General features: G+C 39.3%; 2 protein-coding genes across 2 annotated transcripts in view; both read left to right on the top strand.

The window, feature by feature from the left end:
* Positions 1-22,727, top strand: part of LOC134666552 (eukaryotic translation initiation factor 3 subunit M) — a 157,919-nt gene that overhangs the window by 6,588 nt on the left and 128,604 nt on the right. The window lies entirely within an intron of this gene.
* Positions 1,498-3,805, top strand: LOC134666920 (SUN domain-containing protein 1-like). Its single transcript, XM_063524225.1, has 5 exons — positions 1,498-1,707; positions 1,993-2,142; positions 2,661-2,795; positions 3,190-3,341; positions 3,472-3,805. The coding sequence occupies exons 1-5, from the start codon at positions 1,498-1,500 to the stop codon at positions 3,770-3,772; spliced, it is 948 nt and encodes a 315-aa protein (XP_063380295.1). The 3' UTR covers positions 3,773-3,805.

Genomic DNA, 22,727 nt, shown 5'->3' with positions numbered 1-22,727 from the left:
TGTACTGAAACTACTGAAAGGCGGCAACCCGAGGTTCGAGTTCGAGGTGTACTTATTAGACTAGTTGGAAATTTTCTTATTGGATTTTAAAATTAACCGATGTTTACTTATTAGTATTACTTGATAGTAATGCGTGGTAATGCAATAAAAATTAAATGTATACATATAGGTACTGTGTACAACGATTAAATTTTGTAGTCACAGTACTGCCATCTTTCGACAGATGATTAAAACTTTTACGAGAATAGGCGAAAGCTATATGGCACCATCGTTCGAAAAGATGGCACCATACCTTTCGCCTATACTCGATTAGATGGCGACACTTTTTGATACATATTTAACACATCAGTGAAATAATAAGGATCAAAGTTAAATGGCGTTCTAAAAGTTGTAATCATCTGTCGAAAGATGGCAGTACATTTCTGTGTCTACAAAATTTACTATGACAATAATTCCATACACTCTATTCTCTTTGCTATGTATAGGTCAAATGGTCAAAATAATCGCAATCAATGCACTAAAGTCTGTGCGGAAAGAGAAGAGTCGCGGAATGTATGGAGCCCAATACATTCCACGACTCTTCTCTTTCCGAACAGACTATAATGAACTATATACAGGGCGTCCCACGGCTATGCCACATGGAGGGAAAGTACCCTGAATATTGTAGATGGAACATTTTACCGAAAGAAGACATTAAGTATTTTAATTTAAAACCAATTTAAACTGCATTCATAGATTTTTAAATAATTACATGGTTGAACCGGGAATCGAACCCCCTACACGAGAAAAAAAACGCTCTGTAGCTTTATCATACCGATCGAAAGGCTTCATCATAGGGATTATTTTTTGCTAAATAACATAGTGTCAGAAATAAAAGGAAGCCCATGAATTTTAACATTTTTAATTCAAAATTAATCAATTTAATTTATCAAATGCTCAAAATGAGTCTCATTCTGTTGAATACAAAGCCGCACTCTTTTGATTATTTCGCTAAATTTCACATCAAATGTTAAAATTCATGGTCTTCCTTTTGTTTTTGACACTATGTTATTTAGCAAAAAATTATCCTTATGATGAAGCCTTTCGATCGGTATGATAAAGCTACAGGGTGTGTTTTCTCGTGTAGCGGGTTCGATTCCCGGTTCAACCATGTAATTATTTAAAAATCTATGAATGCAGTTTAAAATGTTTTTTAAATTAAAATAATGTCTTCTTTCAGTAAAATGTTCCATCTACAAAATTCAGGGTACTTTCCCTCCATGCTCCCTGTATATACTTTACTCTTTGCACTATCCTACCTACCATAGATAGAGAAATACCTAAGTAAGCTTCATGTATGGCAAAGTCATTCATGTCAAAGATAATATGTATTTTATATATATGTCATTCTCATTAGACATTAGAGTGATGATAAATATAACGAAAGTAATCATTATTTCTTAATAGACGCCTACTATCAACTTGCGCTCGTTTCCGCCACCTGCACATTATTCCAGGATGAATGGCCATGACGAGCGTCCATATCCCGCCAGGCCTGCACGACGGTATGCCAACCCTATCACGCCGTTCAGGGTGTTCGTGTGTGTGAGTCTGTCGCTGCTGGTCGGGCTGCACATGTACGCGTATCTGTGGGGGCCGCACGATATCTCGACCAGCATTTCGGACGTCAAGTACTTTGTGATGCAACTCTCTAGAGAAATATCACAGGTTGGTTGCATACTTTGGTTAGGTATCATTTAGGTACCTATAGCTGGCTAGACTATGGTAACGATATGTTGGTGATAAGCTTTTGTAAAAGATGACTAGCTCGCTGACTAGCTCCCACTCATTATATTTAATTAATAGGGTATTCTAATTTTGTATGTTTGTTACGCATTTACTTATTTATAATATATCGTTTTAAAGACTTTAATCAGACTAGTCTCTCTTCATGCTAACGTAAATGCTTTGAACTCTTTTGAATTTATACTCTTACTGCCTTATCTGATGCAGGTGCATCGAAAACATGAGCGCCTGCAATCAGAGGTAGAGCGCGTGTCTTCAGCGCTGCCGGTCGTGGCGGCGGCGGCGGGGCGCGCCAAGGAGGCACTGAGACCGTCGCCCGCCGGCAGCCTGCTCAGCCTGGCCGACTACGACCGACAGGTGAGCGTTACGCTACGTCTTACGTAGGCGAACAACGCGCGAACGCGGCGCGGCGCGGCGCGGCGAAAGCGGCCGCCGCCGCGCCGCGCCGCGCCGCGCCGCCTGACATTCGCGTGCAAATCGCGCCGCACCGCGTTCGCAACGAGATCGCTTACGTAGGACACTTCTATGGGCATCAAAGGATTGATTTCGCCGCGCCGCGCCGCGCCGCGTTCGCGCGTTGTTCGCCTACGTAAGACGTAGCGTTACGGCTCGGCCACGACATCGACACGTGAACGCGCGTTGAGCGTCTTCAGTCAGGCAGCGCAGTGGCGGCTGAAACCGCTGTCGCGTGCCGAGAACTGCTGTCAGTTTACTTTTTAAGAGGTAGATCGTAGATCACGGCGGCGTGTGGGTAGACCACAATTAGAACTCGTCCGTTAGGTAACTACCTAAGTATTTTGTGAAGAAACTTACCTAACGATTAGGTCAATTATATAGGCACATTTGTTTTGATACTTTCTGCACTTACCTTATAGATGGGTGATTTCGCGCTGGAGTCGGCGGGTGGGCGCGTTCTGGATACCGGAGATACCGAGGGTTACTTCCACTACGACGGGCCCGTCAGCTGGGCGTTGCACGAGCTCACGACCTGGGCGTGCCACGAGTGCCAGGTTATTTAAATATTTACGCAAGCGGTGTGCCATCTCTCATAAGAATCTGTATAATACAACGCCGCACTCGCACGTGCACGTCACGCACACGCAGCCGGTGTGCACAGGCCATTAAACATGGGCGAATCAACTTTTTAGTAGTTTTTAGTGTCAGTCTTTGCCATGGTTACGGTTTGTTGGCCAGGGGAAAAATCAGTTTTAAAGTCCTGATTTTTGATATTTACATTATTAGTACCATTTTCATCTACTAAGCAACTTTCTAAGCATGTTAGTAGAACGTGATACTGGACAACGGGACAGATGAGAACACAAAAAAGTTGGTATACCCCCAAAAAGTGGTACATGGTTATTGCTACTTAGACACATGTCCTTTTAAATATATCCATTGGTGCAGGCGGCGCGTGCGGTCATTCAGCCAGGAACATTGCCGGGCCAATGCTGGGCTTTCAAGGGAGATCGAGGCCAGGTCGTCATCAGGCTGCTCGCCACCGTCCACATCACGGGCCTCAGCCTCGAGCACATACCTCCGCATATTGACCCTACCAGGTTAGTTCCTTGTTTCCAGATAAGTTTTCCGTGCCACCTAGCTAGGGACTCTATTTGATGTGAGGAACTGAATCATGGACCTAACTTACTAGGTCTGGTTCTGAAATGACCTGTACTTCTTGTGCCACAGGGAAATACTATCAGCACCTCGCCAGTTTCAACTAGAAGGGCTAAAGTCCCGTACGGACGCGTCGCCTCACGACTTCGGTGTTTTCGAATACAACAAGAACGGTAATCCTATCCAGTACTTCGACGTAACTTGGCCAGCGTCGCAAGGGTTCAGCATTGTACGGTTTAAGGTGCTATCCAACTGGGGGCACCCGGTGTACACATGCGTGTACCGCGTCAGGGTGCATGGGGACCTCCTGCTCGGACAGGCGCCGCGGAGCCATGTGACTGTCCAGGAGGAGGCAAGAATCGATAACGGATGACCAGACCTGTACCAGCTAAAATGTTAAATTTGAATTTCCGTTACCTATCTATCGTGCGACTGGGACATGTGCTTCCCGCCTGTCTCGTTGTCTTCATAAGCTAAGAGTCGATTAATTGTGTTAGCCCTATAGATTTAATTAGAATCTCTAATCTTATTTTCTTTAGCCAGTATTGCCATTATCGATTTGGACTAGGTGCCTACATAAATTTAGAAAAAAGATCGTGACCGTAAAAGTTGTTGGGAAGTCGTTGATTTGTATGTTAGAATTAGGTAGATGAAGACAGACGTAGTATTAGGTATATCTGATGTGATGTAGGTACCTACTAAGTATGTTTATGATATTTTCTTATGATTACAAGTAGGCTGAATAAATCATCATTTCAAATTACTTACGATATTTTATGGTATTCATTCACATGTCCAATACGTTTTGTCATTCTTTTTATTGTCAAAGTTTTTTGGCCATAGGCACCTACAAGTTATTTTAATGTTCTTACCTAACTCTTTTATTACGAAGCTAAACCAGCTCCTTTCAGCTTGACTTTAACTTATTGGTTTTTCTGCAAAATCCATTACTTTTGCGCCATTAATGCCAGGTGCCCGGTCAGGGCTATTGTGTCCTTGCACAAAACGGGAGAAAGCCAAAACCAAACAGTAGATGTTAATCTGGGTGTCCGGCAGCCGAGGGTTATAAAAATGCGTGCATTGTGTTCGGACAATGCGACAAAGGACATAAATTAACATGAGCAAAGTGATCATGAGCCCCCGCGGCGCGCGCGCACTAATGGGTTGACCGCCGGCCGCCGGCCACAGTCGCTCACGGCTCTGAGGGCCTACCGCGAATTAGATGTGCGAATTAGAATTAGATGTGTTGCCTTCCTGTCACACTTACGTACAAATTTACAAGCGCGACAGAGAGGCAACACGTCGAACGTGGTTCGCGGTAGGCCCTCTGCTCTGTTCAGGGTGCGTAGACAAGTTGCCAAATGTTAACGGTCGGTAGCAAATGAAACGCAACTGTTTCTGTCGTACTTCTACATGGACGAGTGATAGAGAGAGATAACTACGATACGCTACGGAGCGTGAACGATTGGCATCTTGTCTACGCACCCAGCTCGGCTTGCCGTAGGTTAGGTTTTCACTTATTAAAACTGACGTGACGAAAAGTTCGTCAACCAGAATACGCTAGTAGCTCGCGCTGACTAAACACGTTGATAAGAAGCTAACTTTTGACTAGCTTAGTTTACTTTTAGGTACTCAGTTTTCATAGAGCTTTCATGCTGTCGATTATAAAAAGTGTCGAAAAATCTATTACCTATCCCTTTATCAGCCATTTTGTGCTCCTTGGGTATTAATCGTTACCTATATATTCATCATCATCATCTCAGCCATAAGACGTCCACTGCTGAACATAGGCCTCCCCCTTGGACCTCCATTCGTACCGGTTGGAAGCGACCCGCATCCAGCGTCTTCCGGCGGCCTTAACAAGGTCGTCCGTCCATCTTGTGGGTGGACATCCTACGCTGCGCTTGCTAGTCCGTGGTCTCCACTCGAGCACTTTTCGACCCCCTCGGCCATTTTCTCTGCGCGCAACCTATATATTATTCTTTTAAAAATCCAAGGTGTATAATATACCAAGTTGTAAAACTGCTCTCACTAATAACTGTGCACTACTTAGCAAAACCAAATATGAGGCCTACAATTGTACAACCTATACCTCTATATTTATATAGCATTATATAAGCTATAAATTAAAGGACTTATTACCTATTATAATATTATTAAGTAGGTATAAATATAGCTCATGTATAGAACACTAGGTATCTATATGTTGAAAGATATCGTCCGGCGACAGAGTTATTTGTGGCATGGCATTGGAATTCCAATAATAGTACCTACGCAATAAATCTTAGAATGTCTAATGGGAAAATAAGGAGTAAGTAGGCTTTCCATACTAACAACATCTGTATTTAGATACCTACTGTTATGGTATGTTATCTATATGTGTTTTACATAGATTTATATATGTAGAAGTTCTGGTAAATATTTACTGAGCCAACGCTAAAATAATGATGAATCACTAAAGTTAACATCAAGACTGCCAAGTTCGTAACTTTTATAAGTAACTAACCTAAATAGTTATCGTATGGAATATTATAGAGGTAGGTAGAGGTATTATTATGGCATTTATGGTGAATGTTTTATGCGTTACTTTTTTACCACGACATTGGAAAATAAGAATCAAAATTTAAAAGGATCATATACGCATGGTCAGGCGTGGTTCACTCCGCGATTTCGTCGCGTCGCTAGAAGTACATGCGGCCCACACCAATTTTGGTGTCTAGCAGTAGTAGTTGCCGCGCACCGCTACAGAACCACCACCCCACGCCACCTTACAAAAGTGTATTAATTCCTTGTTTTTTGTGGAATTGACAAATGACAATTGGCAAGTGAAAAAGATGTTAAGATATTGAAAAAAATAGCTAGACAATCTGGACATGCGTAAAATCGGCGTAACATCATCGGTAGCATCATTATTACAAGAAAAATAGAGCAAGTATTAATGTCCAGGCGACTGGTCTATTCACCGAGAGCCTTCGACAATAGATAGAAGTCATAAAGGGTGAAAGCACTCCTTGAAATTTATCCTTTCGGGTGAGCGCCGCCTACGTGTACCTACTCTCGATATTAATGATGTGATCTTAGTTCAAATGTCTTTCGCAGTCTCTCTTTGACGTGAATTGATGATAGCCAAATGGTCCAACTTCGTTTGTTTGGCCACCTAAGTATTTTGCGAATTTCGGTGCTGTGCTGTAATCCAGCTAAATACGAATAGTAATGTACAGTAAGCTGTAAAATTGCATTGACACATTATGAAAGGAGTTCATTCATAAAGAGGCCATGCACTTTTGCTGCTGGGTGTGTAGTACCTGGTAGTAATACAACATTTTCGTTTCCTCTGATAATATAATAAGTATGTACATAGTCGTAAATTTTTCGTAAATTTGTGTGTACCTTTAATACCTATAGGTATAATATGCCTCGATTGTGGGGAAATCTACCATGTATACACGGTGTAACATGAGTAAACGCGTATTCCTGGTTATATTTAGAGACAAAAATGTCCTATAAACTTATTTTCAAAAACGCCTAGTTTCAGAGATAATATTAATTTAAAAATAAACAAGTTTTTGTTGTTACATAATGTAAAAGGCCTTTTTGATGGTAATGTTGCTGCTATGGGACGTAGTCTAAATATCCTTATTGATAGATGTCAAAAAGTGACAAGTAACACTTTGCAAAAATAAGGTTTTACGAAAAAAAATGTAAAAATTTATTTTAAGTAACAAGTTCACCAATAACATTTATTATTTATGTACAAATACATTCAAAAAATTGAAAAAACAAAACAATTTGACCTAAACTCATATTAAATTTTTTCCTTCTTTTGACCTCAGAAATGCGTGGTTAAAATTATTCGGTTTCCTCATGTTACACCATGTATATTGCAAGAACAATGAAAATGGGCCACTTTGTATGAAAATACCCAGGGGAAATGTTGTATACCATAAGAATTTAAGATCTCGAAGAAAATCTCGCATAAACTGGAGGCCGATTCTAACTTACAATAAATGGATTTTAAATTGATCTTTATTTGATATGATATCATTCACTTGTTCAGCTCGCTTTGTATATACCTGACACCGTAAGATTCTGAACCGGTTAGTTTACAATCTAACGCTGGTTAGGTTAGATTATAATCTCCCTACCGTCAGTTTATAATGTAACTAGTGTTAGCTAATGGTGGGTAGACAATGTAAACATTGAATATTATGATTGACAGTTGAGGGTATAATTGAAAATCATTTGAGTTTAGTGATTAACTGCTTTTAATGTTCATAGATTATGATTATACAAGTTTTGTTGAATATGTACTTTGTGCTATTTAAATATCAGAATTGATTTGTATAAATAACTTAGATATATTTACAATAAAGTATATTAAATATCTACATGCAAAGATTAATGTAAAATATAAATCAATATAAAAATGTATTATCTGGTTGGCAACATTGGTTGTCTTTGTTCAATTCAAATCTAATCATTACTTACTGGTCGGTGATAAAAATAGCTTCTAAGTGTTGCTGAATAAATTATGAAGTACTTTCAATATGAATTGTGGTGATTATTTACGATTCCTGTGGTTCCCGTAGTACGGTTATCGTACAATTCAGAAGTGCCGATACTGGAAAAGCAACCTACGTCGCCTGGAACGGTTGGAATCGAGGTATTTGATTCCGAGTAAAGGTCAGTGATCTGAATTTTATATAATTGGTGATTTGTGCTTATTTTATGATCTAATCATTGTTGATGTGGCGAATAGTGAAGTGAGAAACGTGAAATACTTAAATTTTAGCCGTCGATTAACCGTTTACTTTTGAATGTTCATAAATTTCATAATGAGACTGTTATGTAATTAAATCGTTGCACTGAGCAATGTATGTGTGTCTACTTAGTTACGTGCGTTTATACAAAGAAGATACGTTGGTTTAAGCAACGATACGTAAAAACAGTTGTAGTTAATTAGTGACAAAAAAAAAAGTTAGGTAGTTATTCTAGTGCTAAATAATAGGTTTTAAAATAGTCGTGTATGCAATTAGATGATTTATGAAATGTATTTATTAATTACTAATTGATTACTTATTGTATGGTGAAGTACAACTAGAATCATTAACCATGGGATCAGATAGGGCTTCTAGATCTCGTAAGCGTCGCTCTAGACATCATCGTCGCTATTCAAATTCCTCTGAATAAGCATATCGAAGGCTTCATCACGTAGTTCGACATCTTCGCCGCCGCGTCGGCGACATAAGAAACAAAGAAAACATCGCCATCGCAAAAGTAAACAAAGGGATGCCGTGACGAACAAACCCGAAGCTTATCGTAGTCTAGGACCTAAAAGTTTCACACCGCCGTTACCTTCAAAAGCTAATTTTAGTAATGATCATCTGTCTGGGAATCTGTCTGCTAATACGGCTGGAGCCAATCAAACTGGTACAAATAGTATGTCAGTGGGAAATATTTTGCCGGGTCATGCTTATACTGCACACGTTAACGTAGTGCCTGAGTTTGACCCTAACGATGGTGCTCAGAATATCGAATGCTGGCTTCATAAGGTCAACGAGTGCGCTCAGATATATTCGTGGACGGATACTCAGACGTGTCATTATGCTCTACCTAAGCTGTCTGGTTTGGCAAAGCGTTGGTATCAAGGACTGCCATCCCTTTTATACACTTGGCCGCAGTGGGTGGAAAAGTTAAAATTGGCTTTTCCTTCAACTGAAAATTATGGCGATCTTTTGCAACGAATGCTCAATGTGCGTTGTAAAGTGGGGCAACCACTAGACGTATACTATTACGAAAAAATGATATTGATAAATAAATGTGACGTAGCAGGCCGTAAGGCCGTAGGGTGTTTAGTTCACGGAATAGACGATAAGTTTGTCAGGATGAGTGCAAATTCGTGCCGTTTTGAGGAACCGGAACAATTATTCTCGTACTTGCGTACGTTATCTCAGAGTGACAGTTATTTAATGTCACAAAAACGCAATAAACCTTGGAACAAAGACCCACGACCTACTCAAAACGCCACGAATACAACAACAAGTAACGAGCCAGTTAAACCCGAAATAGTTTGCTATAACTGTGGAGAGGTTGGTCACATTCGTTCCAAATGTACAAAGCCTATGAAGAAGTGTAGTATTTGCCGCAGGGCAGGGCACGTAGCTAATGAGTGTCGCAATAAGACGACTTTAGGGTCATCATCATCAACCAACACTAACAATAGCAGCGGTTTGCTGCAACTGCCTGCCCCATCTGACAATAACGACGTAAGACGTATTGAAACAAATGACACTGAAACACACGATGCTCGAACAGTAGAATCCGGAAGCGATAAATACTATAAGGATGTTACGCTTGAAGGCATACTGACGCCTGCTTTCATTGATTTTGGAAGTGCGCGCACTTTGATTAGGGAAAGTTATGCGAACCAAATATTTGGATCATGGAAGCGCTCAAACACTATGGCAAACTTAAGAGGTTTTGGTAATGGGATTGTGCGACCCCTGGGTATTGTGAACGGTACTTTAGTTGTAGATGAGGTAGAAAATCCAGTAGATTTTATTGTCGTGCCTGACCACCACATGCCAAGCGAAATTTTGATAGGCCGCACTTTTACAGAATTACCAAACATTGTGGTTATAAAAACTCCAAAACATTTGACATTTTATAGAGCTCCAGGGGAGGGATGTGTTCTACCCAATACAAAATACACTTTAAATACGGCTGTTGACGTGACGATTGCGGCGAGTTGTACCTCACCTATAGAAGTGAGTACAACAACAAGTTTTACTGGGTCCCTTTATGTAGCTGCTTCATTCTGCAATTCCCAGCAAAAGGATTACATCATTCTACCGGGATTGTATAGTTTTAGTGACAGCCACGGGTTCGTTATGATTTCAAATTTGGCTGATGCGGAACTAAAGTTTGGTAAAAATCAAGTATTAGCTAGAGGAAGTAGTTATGAAGAAATTAATGAGCCAACGGTTAGGTTATTGTCAACCACAGACGAAAACGAGCGAGCTTTGCCCGTAGAAGATGTTGTAATAGGGACGCAATTAAATGAATCGGAACGTGATGCATTCCATGCGCTTTTGTCGCAATACCGCGATTGTTTCGCATTAGACTTATCCGAATTAGGCAAAACTGATCTGGTCGAGATGGACATTAAACTTAAGGATGATAATCCTGTTGTCTATAATCCTTACCGTATGTCCCTCAAAGAAAAAGAGCAACTATCTGTAATTATAGAGGACCTTCTCAAAAACGGCATTATCAGGGAAAGTTCATCATCTTATGCCAGTCCAGTGTTATTAGTTAGCAAGAAAAATGGACAAAAACGTCTATGCGTCGATTACCGGGCGTTGAACCGGAAAACACTGAAAGATAAATATCCACTGCCACGCATTGAGGATAAATTAGATTGTCTTGGTGGTAACAATTTCTTCACTAGTCTCGATTTAGCTAGTGGATATTACCAAGTACCGATGGCTGAGGGCAGTAAGCACTTGACAGCGTTTGTCACACCGGACGGCCTCTATGAGTTCAATAGAATGCCGTTCGGTTTGGCAAACGCCCCAAGTGTCTTCCAACGCGCAATAAACTCGATGGTAAATGGTGTCGGGCAAAAACTGGTTCTTGCGTACATGGATGATCTTTTGGTCCCTTCAAAATCGGTTAAAGAGGGCCTTGAAAAGCTTAAAAGGGTATTTATTATGCTACGTAACGCTAAGCTAACGTTGAACTTAAAGAAATGCGTGTTTTTCCAAGAAAGAATAGAATATCTCGGCTATGAAATTTCTAAAGAGGGCATTAGGCCTGGGTCATTCAAAATCGATGCCGTTAAGAAGTTTCCCACTCCAAAGAACGTACACGAGGTCCGCCAGTTTGTAGGATTAGCGAGTTACTTCCGTAAATTCGTTCGCAATTTCTCTGTAATAGCTAGACCTCTTACTATTCTTACAAAAAAGAACGAACCTTGGCGGTTCGAATCCGAACAATTAAATGCGTTTAATCAATTGAAGGATATACTAGTCAGCAGACCTGTTTTGGCATTGTATGAACCTTATGCACGATTAGAGGTTCACACGGATGCGAGCAAAATGGGACTTGGGGCCATTTTGCTACAGGATGCTGGTAGGGGACTCCAACCCATAGCATTTTATAGTAGGCAAACCTCGCCTGAGGAGCAAAAGTTTCACGCCTATGAGTTGGAGACCCTGGCAGTTATAACTGCTCTGAATCGGTTCAGAGTATATTTGTTGGGTTGTTCGTTTAAATTAGTAACGGATTGCCATGCAATTCGTAGTACCATGACTAAGAAAGACTTAGTCCCTAGAGTGGCGAGATGGTGGATGGCGATGCAAGAGTTTGATTTTGCTATAGAATATCGAGCGGGCACAAAGATGACTCATGTAGACGCCCTGAGTCGAAACGCTATTGCATCAGATAATCCACCATGTCGCGATGATGATTGTCACGTCTTTCACATAATTGGTGCAGAATCAAATGTCACAGTTGATGATAGGTGGCTACAAACTATTCAACAGGCCGATCCCGAATTACAAAGAATAGTACAAATTTTACAAGACCCCGAAACTAACACAACGGTGGATATAAAAAATAATTTTGTGTATAAAAATGATAGACTGTATCGTATGGTTAAAAAGGGTGATAATGTGTCGTTGCTATGGGTTGTTCCGAAATCAGTTAGGTGGCAGATACTTAAAAGTCATCATGATGACGTCGGGCACTTTGGATACGAAAAGACTTACGAAAGAATTCGCAATGTATATTGGTTTAAAAAGATGCGTCGATTTGTCAAAAAATATTGTAATGCATGTTTACATTGTGCGTATAACAAAGTGCCCGGCGGCCCTAAAGAAGGCATGCTCCACCCAATCCAAAAACCTGATAGACCGTTTCACACCTTACACGCAGATCATTGCGGTCCATTCCCCGTGAGTAAACGGCGAAATGTGTACATTCTAGCAATAATTGACGCATTTACCAAATACATATACATAAAACCTGTTAAAAATTGTAAGACTAGCACCACCATAAATGTCTTTGAAGAATATTTCAGCATCTTTGCCGTACCGAGGCGTTTAATTACAGATAGGGGGACTAGTTTCACTAGTAACTCCTTTAAAAAATATATGAAGGATAAAGGGACTGTTCACATACTTAACGCGGTTGCTAGTCCTCGCGCCAATGGTCAGATTGAGCGCTACAATCGTTCCATTGTAGACGCTCTTACATCAATGAATCACGGAAAACCTGATAATGAGTGGGACGTTTGTATACCACAAGTCCAGTGGGGTCTTAACAATACCATCAATAAGGCCACTAATAAAACACCGTCTCAACTACTGTTTAGCTTAAGTCCCACAGGCAGTTCTGATGGGGTAATGAATGCGATAGTTTCCGAAGCTCAAGAATATGAGAATCCTGATATAATAAGGGCAGAAGCTAGTGAAAGGATGCGTATAGAACAGGAGAAACAAAAAGAGCGATTTGATAGTAAAAGAAAATGTCCACATAAATATAATGTAGGTGACCTGGTGCGAATTGAAAGAGAAATAAGTAACCCAACTGGCCAAAGTAAGAAATTGCAACCTAAATGTAGCGGGCCTTATAAAATTACCAAAGTTTTATGTAATGATAGGTATGAGGTTGAAGACACGCCTATTACTAAAAAGGTAGGGAAACCAATGTACAAATCTGTATTTGCGATAGATAAGATACACCCTTGGCTGGTTTTTGAAAATGATCCCATGGAGAGTGATTCTGACGCAGAAAGTATTATAGTCTGAAGTGAATTATTTTAATTGATTATCATTAAAAAAAAAAGGATTGTATAACATAAAAGTATTAATGATATATATTCAAGTTTGTGTTAATTAATGATTATGAAATGTAAATGTTCTGTATTTAATTAAATCTAGCCCTTGGTGGCGTTACTAGCCCTGGTGGCGTTACTAGCCCTTGGTGGCGTTACTAGCCCTGGTGGCGTTACTAGCCCTTGGTGGTGTTACTAGCCCTTGGTGGCGATACTAGCCCTTGGTGGCGATACTAGCCCTGGTGGCGTTACTAGCCCTTGGTGGCGATACTAGCCCTGGTGGCGTTACTAGCCCTTGGTGGTGATACTAGACCTGGTGGCGTTACTAGCCCTGGGTGGCGTACTAGCCCTGGTGGCGTTACTGGCCCTAGGTGGCGTCACTAGCCCCGATGGCGTTGTTAGCCCTGAGTGGCAACAAGGTAATTTAAAATGAAGTAAGTGGAGTGTGATTATCAGCTATCATCGAGATATGATTTAAAGTGCATAATGTTAATTATCTAATATTTTTGTGATGATGAGGCAAATAATACATGATATATTATTTAGAGCTATAATATAGCTTAAGATTTACATGTGTTAAGGATATGTGTTTATGATAACAATTGGTATGTATGGTTTTTGTGTATTCATAAATAATTCAATCAATCTTTGGGTAATATGGCTCCATCGATACTGTCGATGATTTCGCCAACGTCAAAGTGGATCCCACGTGGGATCGAATTAATATTATTTGTAATAAATAAACTTTAGCCAGTGTACGGTATAAAACTATCAAATTATGGCCTCTAGGGCTCTAGCCAGCCACGGTTAGAGGTAGAAATACCAAATGCTCGTAGAGCACGACGTTGTTCGGTATTAGGGTTATGAGCTCTTGTAAGGTGATAGCTGGACTTTACAAGGACCCTCGTGGGCTACCCGGCGTTGACGCCAGAATGGTGGTTAAACGCGTTTCATGATTAATTTTTCATTATCTGCACACTTCCACATTAATTTACTGCATAATACGCTATCAATATTACACTTTAAACAACACTAATGAGCAAAAACAAAGAAATGAATCACGAGGCGATGTTACCAATATGGCGGTCGACGAATAATCTCATAAATAATTAGTAACTCAATACTTACACGCGAGGACGCTAACGGTGTCAGAAAAGGCCGAATGTTAGCTAATGGTGGGTAGACAATGTAAACATTGAATATTATGATTGACAGTTGAGGGTATAATTGAAAATCATTTGAGTTTAGTGATTAACTGCTTTTAATGTTCATAGATTATGATTATACAAGTTTTGTTGAATATGTACTTTGTGCTATTTAAATATCAGAATTGATTTGTATAAATAACTTAGAAATATTTACAATAAAGTATATTAAATATCTACATGCAAAGATTAATGTAAAATATAAATCAATATAAAAATGTATTATCTGGTTGGCAACATTGGTTGTCTTTGTTCAATTCAAATCTAATCATTACTTACTGGTCGGTGATAAAAATAGCTTCTAAGTGTTGCTGAATAAATTATGAAGTACTTTCAATATGAATTGTGGTGATTATTTACGATTCCTGTGGTTCCCGTAGTACGGTTATCGTACACTAGCGAGATTATAAACTGAGGAGTGTGTACAATTTTACGTTGACATACCTATATATTGCAGATTACGAGTTACTTATGAGTTCCGCTGCGCCTAAAATAACATAACAAATTAAGTTGATATTACTATAGTTCGTTTTTTTTAGCATTAGAAAGAAGTACAAAGAAGATAAGCGATCTTGACATGTCTTTTAATTGAAAAACGCTTTTAAAAAATCAGTAACTATTACTTATGAAAGCAGAAGAATAAAAATGATCGGATTAGATTCATAATTGTTAGATATTTTCCAAAACTTATTTTTAAAACGTGTTTTTCAATTAAAAGACACATCAAGATTGTTTACCTTTTTTCTAATGCTAAAAAAAACGAACTATAGGTACGTTTAATTTCCCAGAAAATGATAGAAGCATAAACATTATCTACATCTCAAATAACTGTATTTTTCGATCCGAAAGCCGTATATCTGCCGTCATATCTATTAATCATTTTATCCCGGAGGATATTTGGCAGTATTAAAGTTTATCAGGCCTTTGTAACAGTTGACAATATTTAGTAGGTATAGTTCCGGGCGAGTGGTCGCGAAAGGCTTGGTGGCGGGTAAAGGATTACGGACGCAGTTTCACGGTTGGCAGCGTTGCTGTGTCGGCGGGTGGCAAGCCGAAGCTTCCGGGTCGGTGGTGCGAGTTGCGAGCCGGCAGCGTAATGAAACTAATGAAAGCCGGAAAAAATACAACCTAGTTCTTAAAGAACTTTGAAAATCTTATCTTGTTCGAAACAATATTTATTTGTCATTAGTTATTGCTTACACCAATATGCGGACGTGATTCAATAAAAGTAATATCGAATCAATATGAGTAATGTCAGCAGCAAGTATCAGCAGCAGCATCTTTCGGATTTTGCGCTTTCTAATATGTAATGCTAAGACTCAAATGCCTAATTTCCGTTTAATATTACTCAAGGATAGAGTATAGTAAATCCCACCAAAAACATTCTGTAAAAAACTAGCCAAGTCTCGATGGAGCTGCTTGTTTATCTTTAAAAAGTAATGAAATTTGCTTCGCGCTCGTCTTGGCGGGGGCACTGCCGTGCCCCCCGATACTATGTAGAAACTGGATTGTGTGAAAATATGTTACCTACTTGTTTATTTCATGCGAACAATAATGTCTTTAGTCTCGTGAATATGAGTTGTAATATTCACTGAGTTCTACATTTACGCCATGCGTATTCAGTTAACAGTAGCTCTACCATCAGTTGGCAGAGTATTTTTCACTTACACTCGGTGAATAAACGTGCCGTGTGTCACGTTTTAAGTTTCTTTACGGTCTTATGTACCTAACTTCATTCCACTCCAAACGATGCTGTCCCTTTCTAAGTATACTAAAAAACAGAGCAAGAGTTATATCGGAGTTTTATACAGCGCCTCTAGGACTCACTTAAAGAACTAAATAAGAAAATTGACACATTTTCTCACGTCTACGTAATTTACTATCTATGCATCTCGCTCTCGCATATTAGTGCAAGTGAGATGCACAGAAAGTAATGTTACATATACTGATGGTAGCCGTGAATATGGAGGGTAGAGTTAAGGAGAATCCTTTATGACTATGAGAAAACTCCTTTATGGGAGAATATTTGCAAAAACTGGGCACGCTAGTATAGTATTATAATTTTTCTAAATCTCTCCAGAGTAGCGAAAAAAGAAAACCCATAAACCTAGTTTTTCATTGTATCAATACCATACTAAAAATCATGGAGAATGGAAGTTTCTCGTATTTAGAAGTGGAAAAACGTTTTCTCTTTTTGTATGGACGATTACGACGTATAGTCAGACCGTAAAAAGTCTGCAGCGATTTTGATAGCCCACGCAGTGCAAGTGTCATTTTAAACGTCAAACAAAAACATTCTATTCTATTCTAAACGTCTATGAAATTATGACGTATAAATAACACTTAAGCTGCGTGGGCTATCAAATCCGCTGCAGACTTTTATTGGTACTACTATAGTATACTTCCCTCTTAAGGTTTTTGACGGAGACTTTTTCATTAATTAATTACATGGAGATTGTATTCCTTTACCTCTACCCGCCACTTAGAGCATTTAGAAAGGAGATGTCATCGCTGTCATTTTCTTTACAAAACGCGGGGACGTCAAATGTATTGCTATTTCTACATGATTTGTACGTAACGTACAAATAGCCATGTCAGTCCATACAAAAGTTTGCACAATTGTGCAAGTTTTTCGGCACAGGGGTGAGTAATATTGTCAACAAAAAAAATAAAGAATATAGACTAGGTATCTGCCGTATTCGAACTTCAAGATATTCACAAGAGACGACACGTACTAGATCCATTCTAGATACGTTATAGTTTAGATATCAACTAGTTCTCTTTTGCAGCGCAATTCGGGCAACCAATGTCACTTTTACGTTAGATAGCGTAAGATATCTATTAGATGTGAATTGGATCTCTAAGTCTCTAAGTCCCGAGGAAGTCGTTCAAGACTATCTCCAGAATCACGCCAATGTCAAATTTGACAGGTTAGATCTTAAACATATCGTTACCCTACGAGTATCTTGATGGTGATGTCTAAAATATATCTAATATACTGGGTCAAGCAAATCTTGTCAGTAGCAAACGGCGGCTTTGAAAAATCGTGGGTTAGCAACACTGTGTTCGAATAATTCCAAAATTGCGTGTCATCTGTGTTTTATCTGTGGAATATGGATCGCGAATGACAGCCATCATCATTGTTTACGTTCGGAATCGATTCTAATTCAAGAGATATTTCTGCTGAGTTACCATTAAATACCAATATATTAAATAAGATTGTGCTTAATCAAACTAAGGTGCCTACAATGCCTACAGCGCCAACTGAGGAATCTAATAAAATATTAAAATCCAGTAGGACATCTACCTGCTGAAGCAATGATTTTAATCATACATTCTTGTTTAACGGCATAGTCCACTTCTAATTTTATTTTGAGATCTTTAAATTGGTTAATCATTTTTATCAACAACACACACCGCTTTTAAATTGTCCGTCCATACCTATTAATAACAATTTCAAACATTTTCAATAGAGAATCCGCAACTGACAATTTGAATTGACGTACGTAATAGGGCGCACTCGGCGGAAAAAAAGTTTTGGTTCGATGAACATTGTACATTGCTGCTTTTCTTAGCGCAATACTAGAGTAGTTGCCCTACTTTAGTTTGCTTTACATTGCTACTGACAAGATTTGCTTGACGCACTATAGATATCTATTTCAAAATCCGAATCGGGCCCTATGATATTTGATTTATTCGGTTGTCAATATAAAACAAATGTAGTTGTTCTTTCTTCTTATATGAGACGCCATTACTATGTAGTCTTGCTTGAGATTAAGAAACATTATTTGGTGTTAAAACATGCTTTTTTTTCCTGCTTGGAACCCTAATCCTAACAGTAAGCACAATGACCACTCCAGTTATTAAATGCTCTAAGACCAATTTTGTCACTATGTTACTGACTCAACCTTCATTCTAATTTTTTTTAAGATTTGACGTTGCCATAGTTACGAAAATAATAAACACATCAATATTAGTAAACAATGTATAAAATAAAATATATTGTATTCAAGAAAAAAATTGCAAAATATGATAATTAGTACGTAAACATCATTAATTAACGAGTTAAAATTATAACTTTGCGTGTTAAAAAATAGGAAGCAAAGTATATGGCGCGATTATACAGGCTACTTTTGGCTACATATTTATTACCTATGATGAAAATAGTACACACATGAGAAGAAATCTTAAAATACTAAAATAGGTATATATTACGTTATGATCCGCTTCAGTCCGCATCATAACAACGGCCGTCTCCTACTGCTAAGTACCATTATCAAATAGAGTGTGCGGAAAGAGAAGAGTTGTGAAATGTAGGGGAGCCCATACATTATACCTACGACTCTTCTCTTTCCGCACAGACCCTGACCTTAATAGCGATCTTAATTTTATAGTAAATGATCTCGAGTATATTTCAGTGCCAAGCGCCCCATTTCCAATACAAAATGAACCCACGCAGCGGGTTTTTGGCAATAAATGTGTTTAAACCTTATTTAAATTTTCAGATTCTAAACCACCACGAAAAGTTTTTGAAGAAAGTTTTATATTTCCTGTTACCAAATTGACATGAAAAACGATTACCTAGGTATCAAACACAAGAATTTGAACATCGGTTTTTTTTTTTTAATCGGAAAGTAAACTATACTTACTAAAGAAAAATAAATAAACTCACAGAACATTTGTATGTTTTATTTTATGTAAGATGATAATACTTAATAAAATACGTAGGAATTCTTGCGTACATATTATAATAGGTCTTGCGGTATTCTTATATGTGTTATGTTCAGTGTGCACCCAGCAACAAAAGCAGCAGCATATCGTACCGCTCCTTGTAATGAGCCTTAATTCTTATTGCATACATGCATACGCATGCATACATGATGCCATCCGGATTTTCATGGAAATGTTGGTTCTTGCCTAAAACCAAAAACTGCTCGTAAGCAATGTGATCTTCGCAAATGTAGCAGTAGAAACAGGAAAATATGATGTCAAGTATAACTCATTACCTTTGTACTAAATCAGCCTTTTATCGAGCTATTAATTGATTTACTCCTTAAAGTTTTGCTTGAAGTTCACGTACTGTTATAAATTTATACATATTACGTCGAAAATTGCATTAGTACTCGTGAAAAATCTGCGTATTTGTTGTGTTTACAAGTTGACAGAAATGTCACGTTGGAAACGCACGTATTTTTCGATAACATCTGTCACGTTTACTCGCGTAAAGTATTTACGCAGAATAATTCTGGCTCAGTTTTCATTATATAATTAGAAAGAGAGCGTTTTAGGTGTGAAGTTAGGCAAGTATGGAAAACTCGCGTAAAAACGTCTATAACTCATGGTACCAATTGAAATTTTTAGTTCTTTAGGTGACCGGTAGAGGCTCTGTACAATTACTCCATACATTTTCCTTAACTTTCTCACTATCGACTGTCATTGACGGAACTCATAGTAGAGCTACATGGCCGGAGTGTGTAGGGTATAGTAAAACTTATGCGAAACAAATAACTTCTTTACCAAATTAACCGCTCCTATGTCAACCTTACGCCCCAGGCAAAGAGATCGCTTTTGTATTGTAAGTTAAGTTCATCTGAAATTATTTCTACTTTACGCGTAGGTGTAGTCGTTGGCAACCTCTTTAAATATCCTGCTACTGTTGGCAGTCATTGTTTGTCGGGTTTTGTCCCGCTCCGTCCGCTCGGCTGGCTCCGCTAAATGTCGCCTTCAGGAAATGCGATTTTAACAGCGAAAACATCGGAATTACAAGTCATCACTATTCACTCCGTTGCCTCCGGGCAATAGCGTGTTGTTGTCAAACCCCTTACCCTTTCAGTTATACTGGGCTCCAAGATAATAAAAAACTACAAAGCCCATTTCATAGGAATTTTATTGTGCTTGTATCTAAGTACGTATCTAAAGTTTTTTGGCTTCGACATATTTCTAAAGGATCAATGACATTTTTTGTCGAACGAGTTGAATCTTAGTAAACAACAACGCAAGATTTTTATTTATTTATTTATTTATTATTTAAATACATTTACACGGCATCACAGCGTATGCCAATACACCGCATAATAAACTAATTACATACTTAAACATTAAAACTCAAATGCAAGTGCTGGAAAGCCTATCATCCATCATCTCACAAAACCTCAGACACTCCCGGCACACATTCGCCCATCTCCACGCAAACAAGTCACACTCTGGTGCTGATGTCAGGAGTGCGTTGAGCAGCGATAACGCGCGGAGGAGTGGCGAGTTTCTGTGCGATACTGTGCGCGCCGCCGGCACGGCCAACAGAGGACGCATTCGCGGCCTCAAACAGACTCGAGGAATATCCGGGACGTAAAACCTCACAACTCGAGCTATCAATTCCGGACAGTCCGAGTCACCGCGCAATATGCGACAGACAGTAGTTAGTAAGATGTTGTTACGCCTTACCTCTAGAGAATTATATCCAAGGCAGCCTAATATGAATTTTGTTGGGTACAAAAAAGGGTAGTACCCATATCTTTTTTTGTACATAAATCTCAAAAAGGCCTTTTGGATTTTCTCTAGAAGTAAGGCATAAGAAGACTCGTACGGGTTCCAAATAATAGATGAGGCCTCAAGCTTGCTCCTCACTAAGGCGTTGAAAACGATAGCCATGGTCCCAGTGTCACGGAAATCCTTGACATTGCGGATCACGAAGCCTAGTCTACGAAAACATCCTTTGGCGAGTGTCTGCATATGCTCATGAAAAGTGAGGCGTTCATCAAAAACCACACCAAGATCTTTGACAGAGAAAACTCTATCAATAGTCTCGGTCCCTAGTGTGTAATGAGCATGTAGAGGGGTGGAGGAACGACTGAATGTACATACACAACACTTCGCTGTGTTAAAGAGAAGCTTGTTTGCAATACTCCAGTTGACCACCGAAGTAATATCGTCTTGCAAAGAGGCACAGTCTCCGCTACTCTTAACATTATATATAAGTTTCAAGTCGTCGGCATAAAGTAAACATTTTGCATACTTGACGACCGATTCCAAGTCATTAATCATTATCCCAAATAAGAAAGGACCCAATATCGAGCCCTGACTTACGCCAGATCTGGTATGGTACGGAGCTGAAATAAAATGCCCATGCCGAACGTACTGCCTTCGATCGCGTAGATAACTGGCAAAAAAAGCTAATAATTTTGGCGAGAAGCCTAAAGCATTCAGCTTGCTCATCAACACGTCGTTGTCTACGCGATCGAAAGCCTTTTTAAAATCGAAATACACGACATCGACCTGATTGCCCCTGTCGAGATACTCAGAGATAGTGTCTGTCAATATTAGGAGGTTGGTGTTAACAGAGCGATTTGCTCTGAAACCATGCTGGGAGTTGGACAAAAATGGTTTTAACTGAACTGCTAATATTTTATGGACGATAGACTCAAATAACTTCGCCAATGTTGACAGTACAGCTATAGGTCTGTAACTGTCAACACTGGCAGTGTCACTAGTCTTCGGGATAGGGGTAACCCTTGTTGTCTTCCACAGCTTCGGATATGTTCCAGTCGAGAGTGCTAAGTTATACATAAAATGAATAGGAACTTTAAGCTGGTCTATGCATCCTTTGACTATATACGCTGGAATATTGTCAGGTCCAATAGAACTACTAGCTTTCAGTCGCTTTATACCAGCAAACACCTCCTGAATGGATATGTTTGTAATATTAATACATTGCGCCGAACCGATCTGGTTGCAGTTTTGAAGCGAGTCTACATCTAGTCGAGGGCAACCAGGCAAAAATACGCTAGAAAAAAACTTAGAAAAAGCTTCAGCTGCTTCGACTCCAGTAAATCGCTGCCCTTCCAACACGACTTCATTAGCAAATCCACCCCTGGATTTAAGAGTATTAACATGCTGCCAGAACGAGCGAGGGTCACTTTTCACCTTACTCTGAACTTGATCGACGTAGCTATCATACGCCGAGGCAATTCTTTGTTTAATATTTTTCCTAAGCTGGGCAAACTTGTTGTATGAATCTAAATTGTTGGTAGCCTTCCAGGTCCGGTGAACACTAGCTTTTCGCGCTATGTCAGCAATTAGGTCAGCTGTGTACCATACTGGGTAGCGTCTACCAGTCTTGTTTGCACGAACCTTTCTAGGTATACATATGTCAAAAAAACCATAAATTACCCTATAAAAGACGTCTACTGCAGTATCAACATCTTTAGCCTCAAGAACTTCTTGCCAATTCTCTGCAGACACTAATTTATACAACGATTCATAGTTTCCTTTTTTAAAATCCCAGTCGT

The sequence above is a fragment of the Cydia fagiglandana genome, chromosome 8, assembly GCF_963556715.1.
Source record: "Cydia fagiglandana chromosome 8, ilCydFagi1.1, whole genome shotgun sequence".
NCBI lineage: Eukaryota > Metazoa > Arthropoda > Insecta > Lepidoptera > Tortricidae > Cydia > Cydia fagiglandana.
The sequence above is the reverse complement of the archived record's forward strand: the minus strand, read 5'-3'. Positions and strand labels throughout refer to the sequence as shown.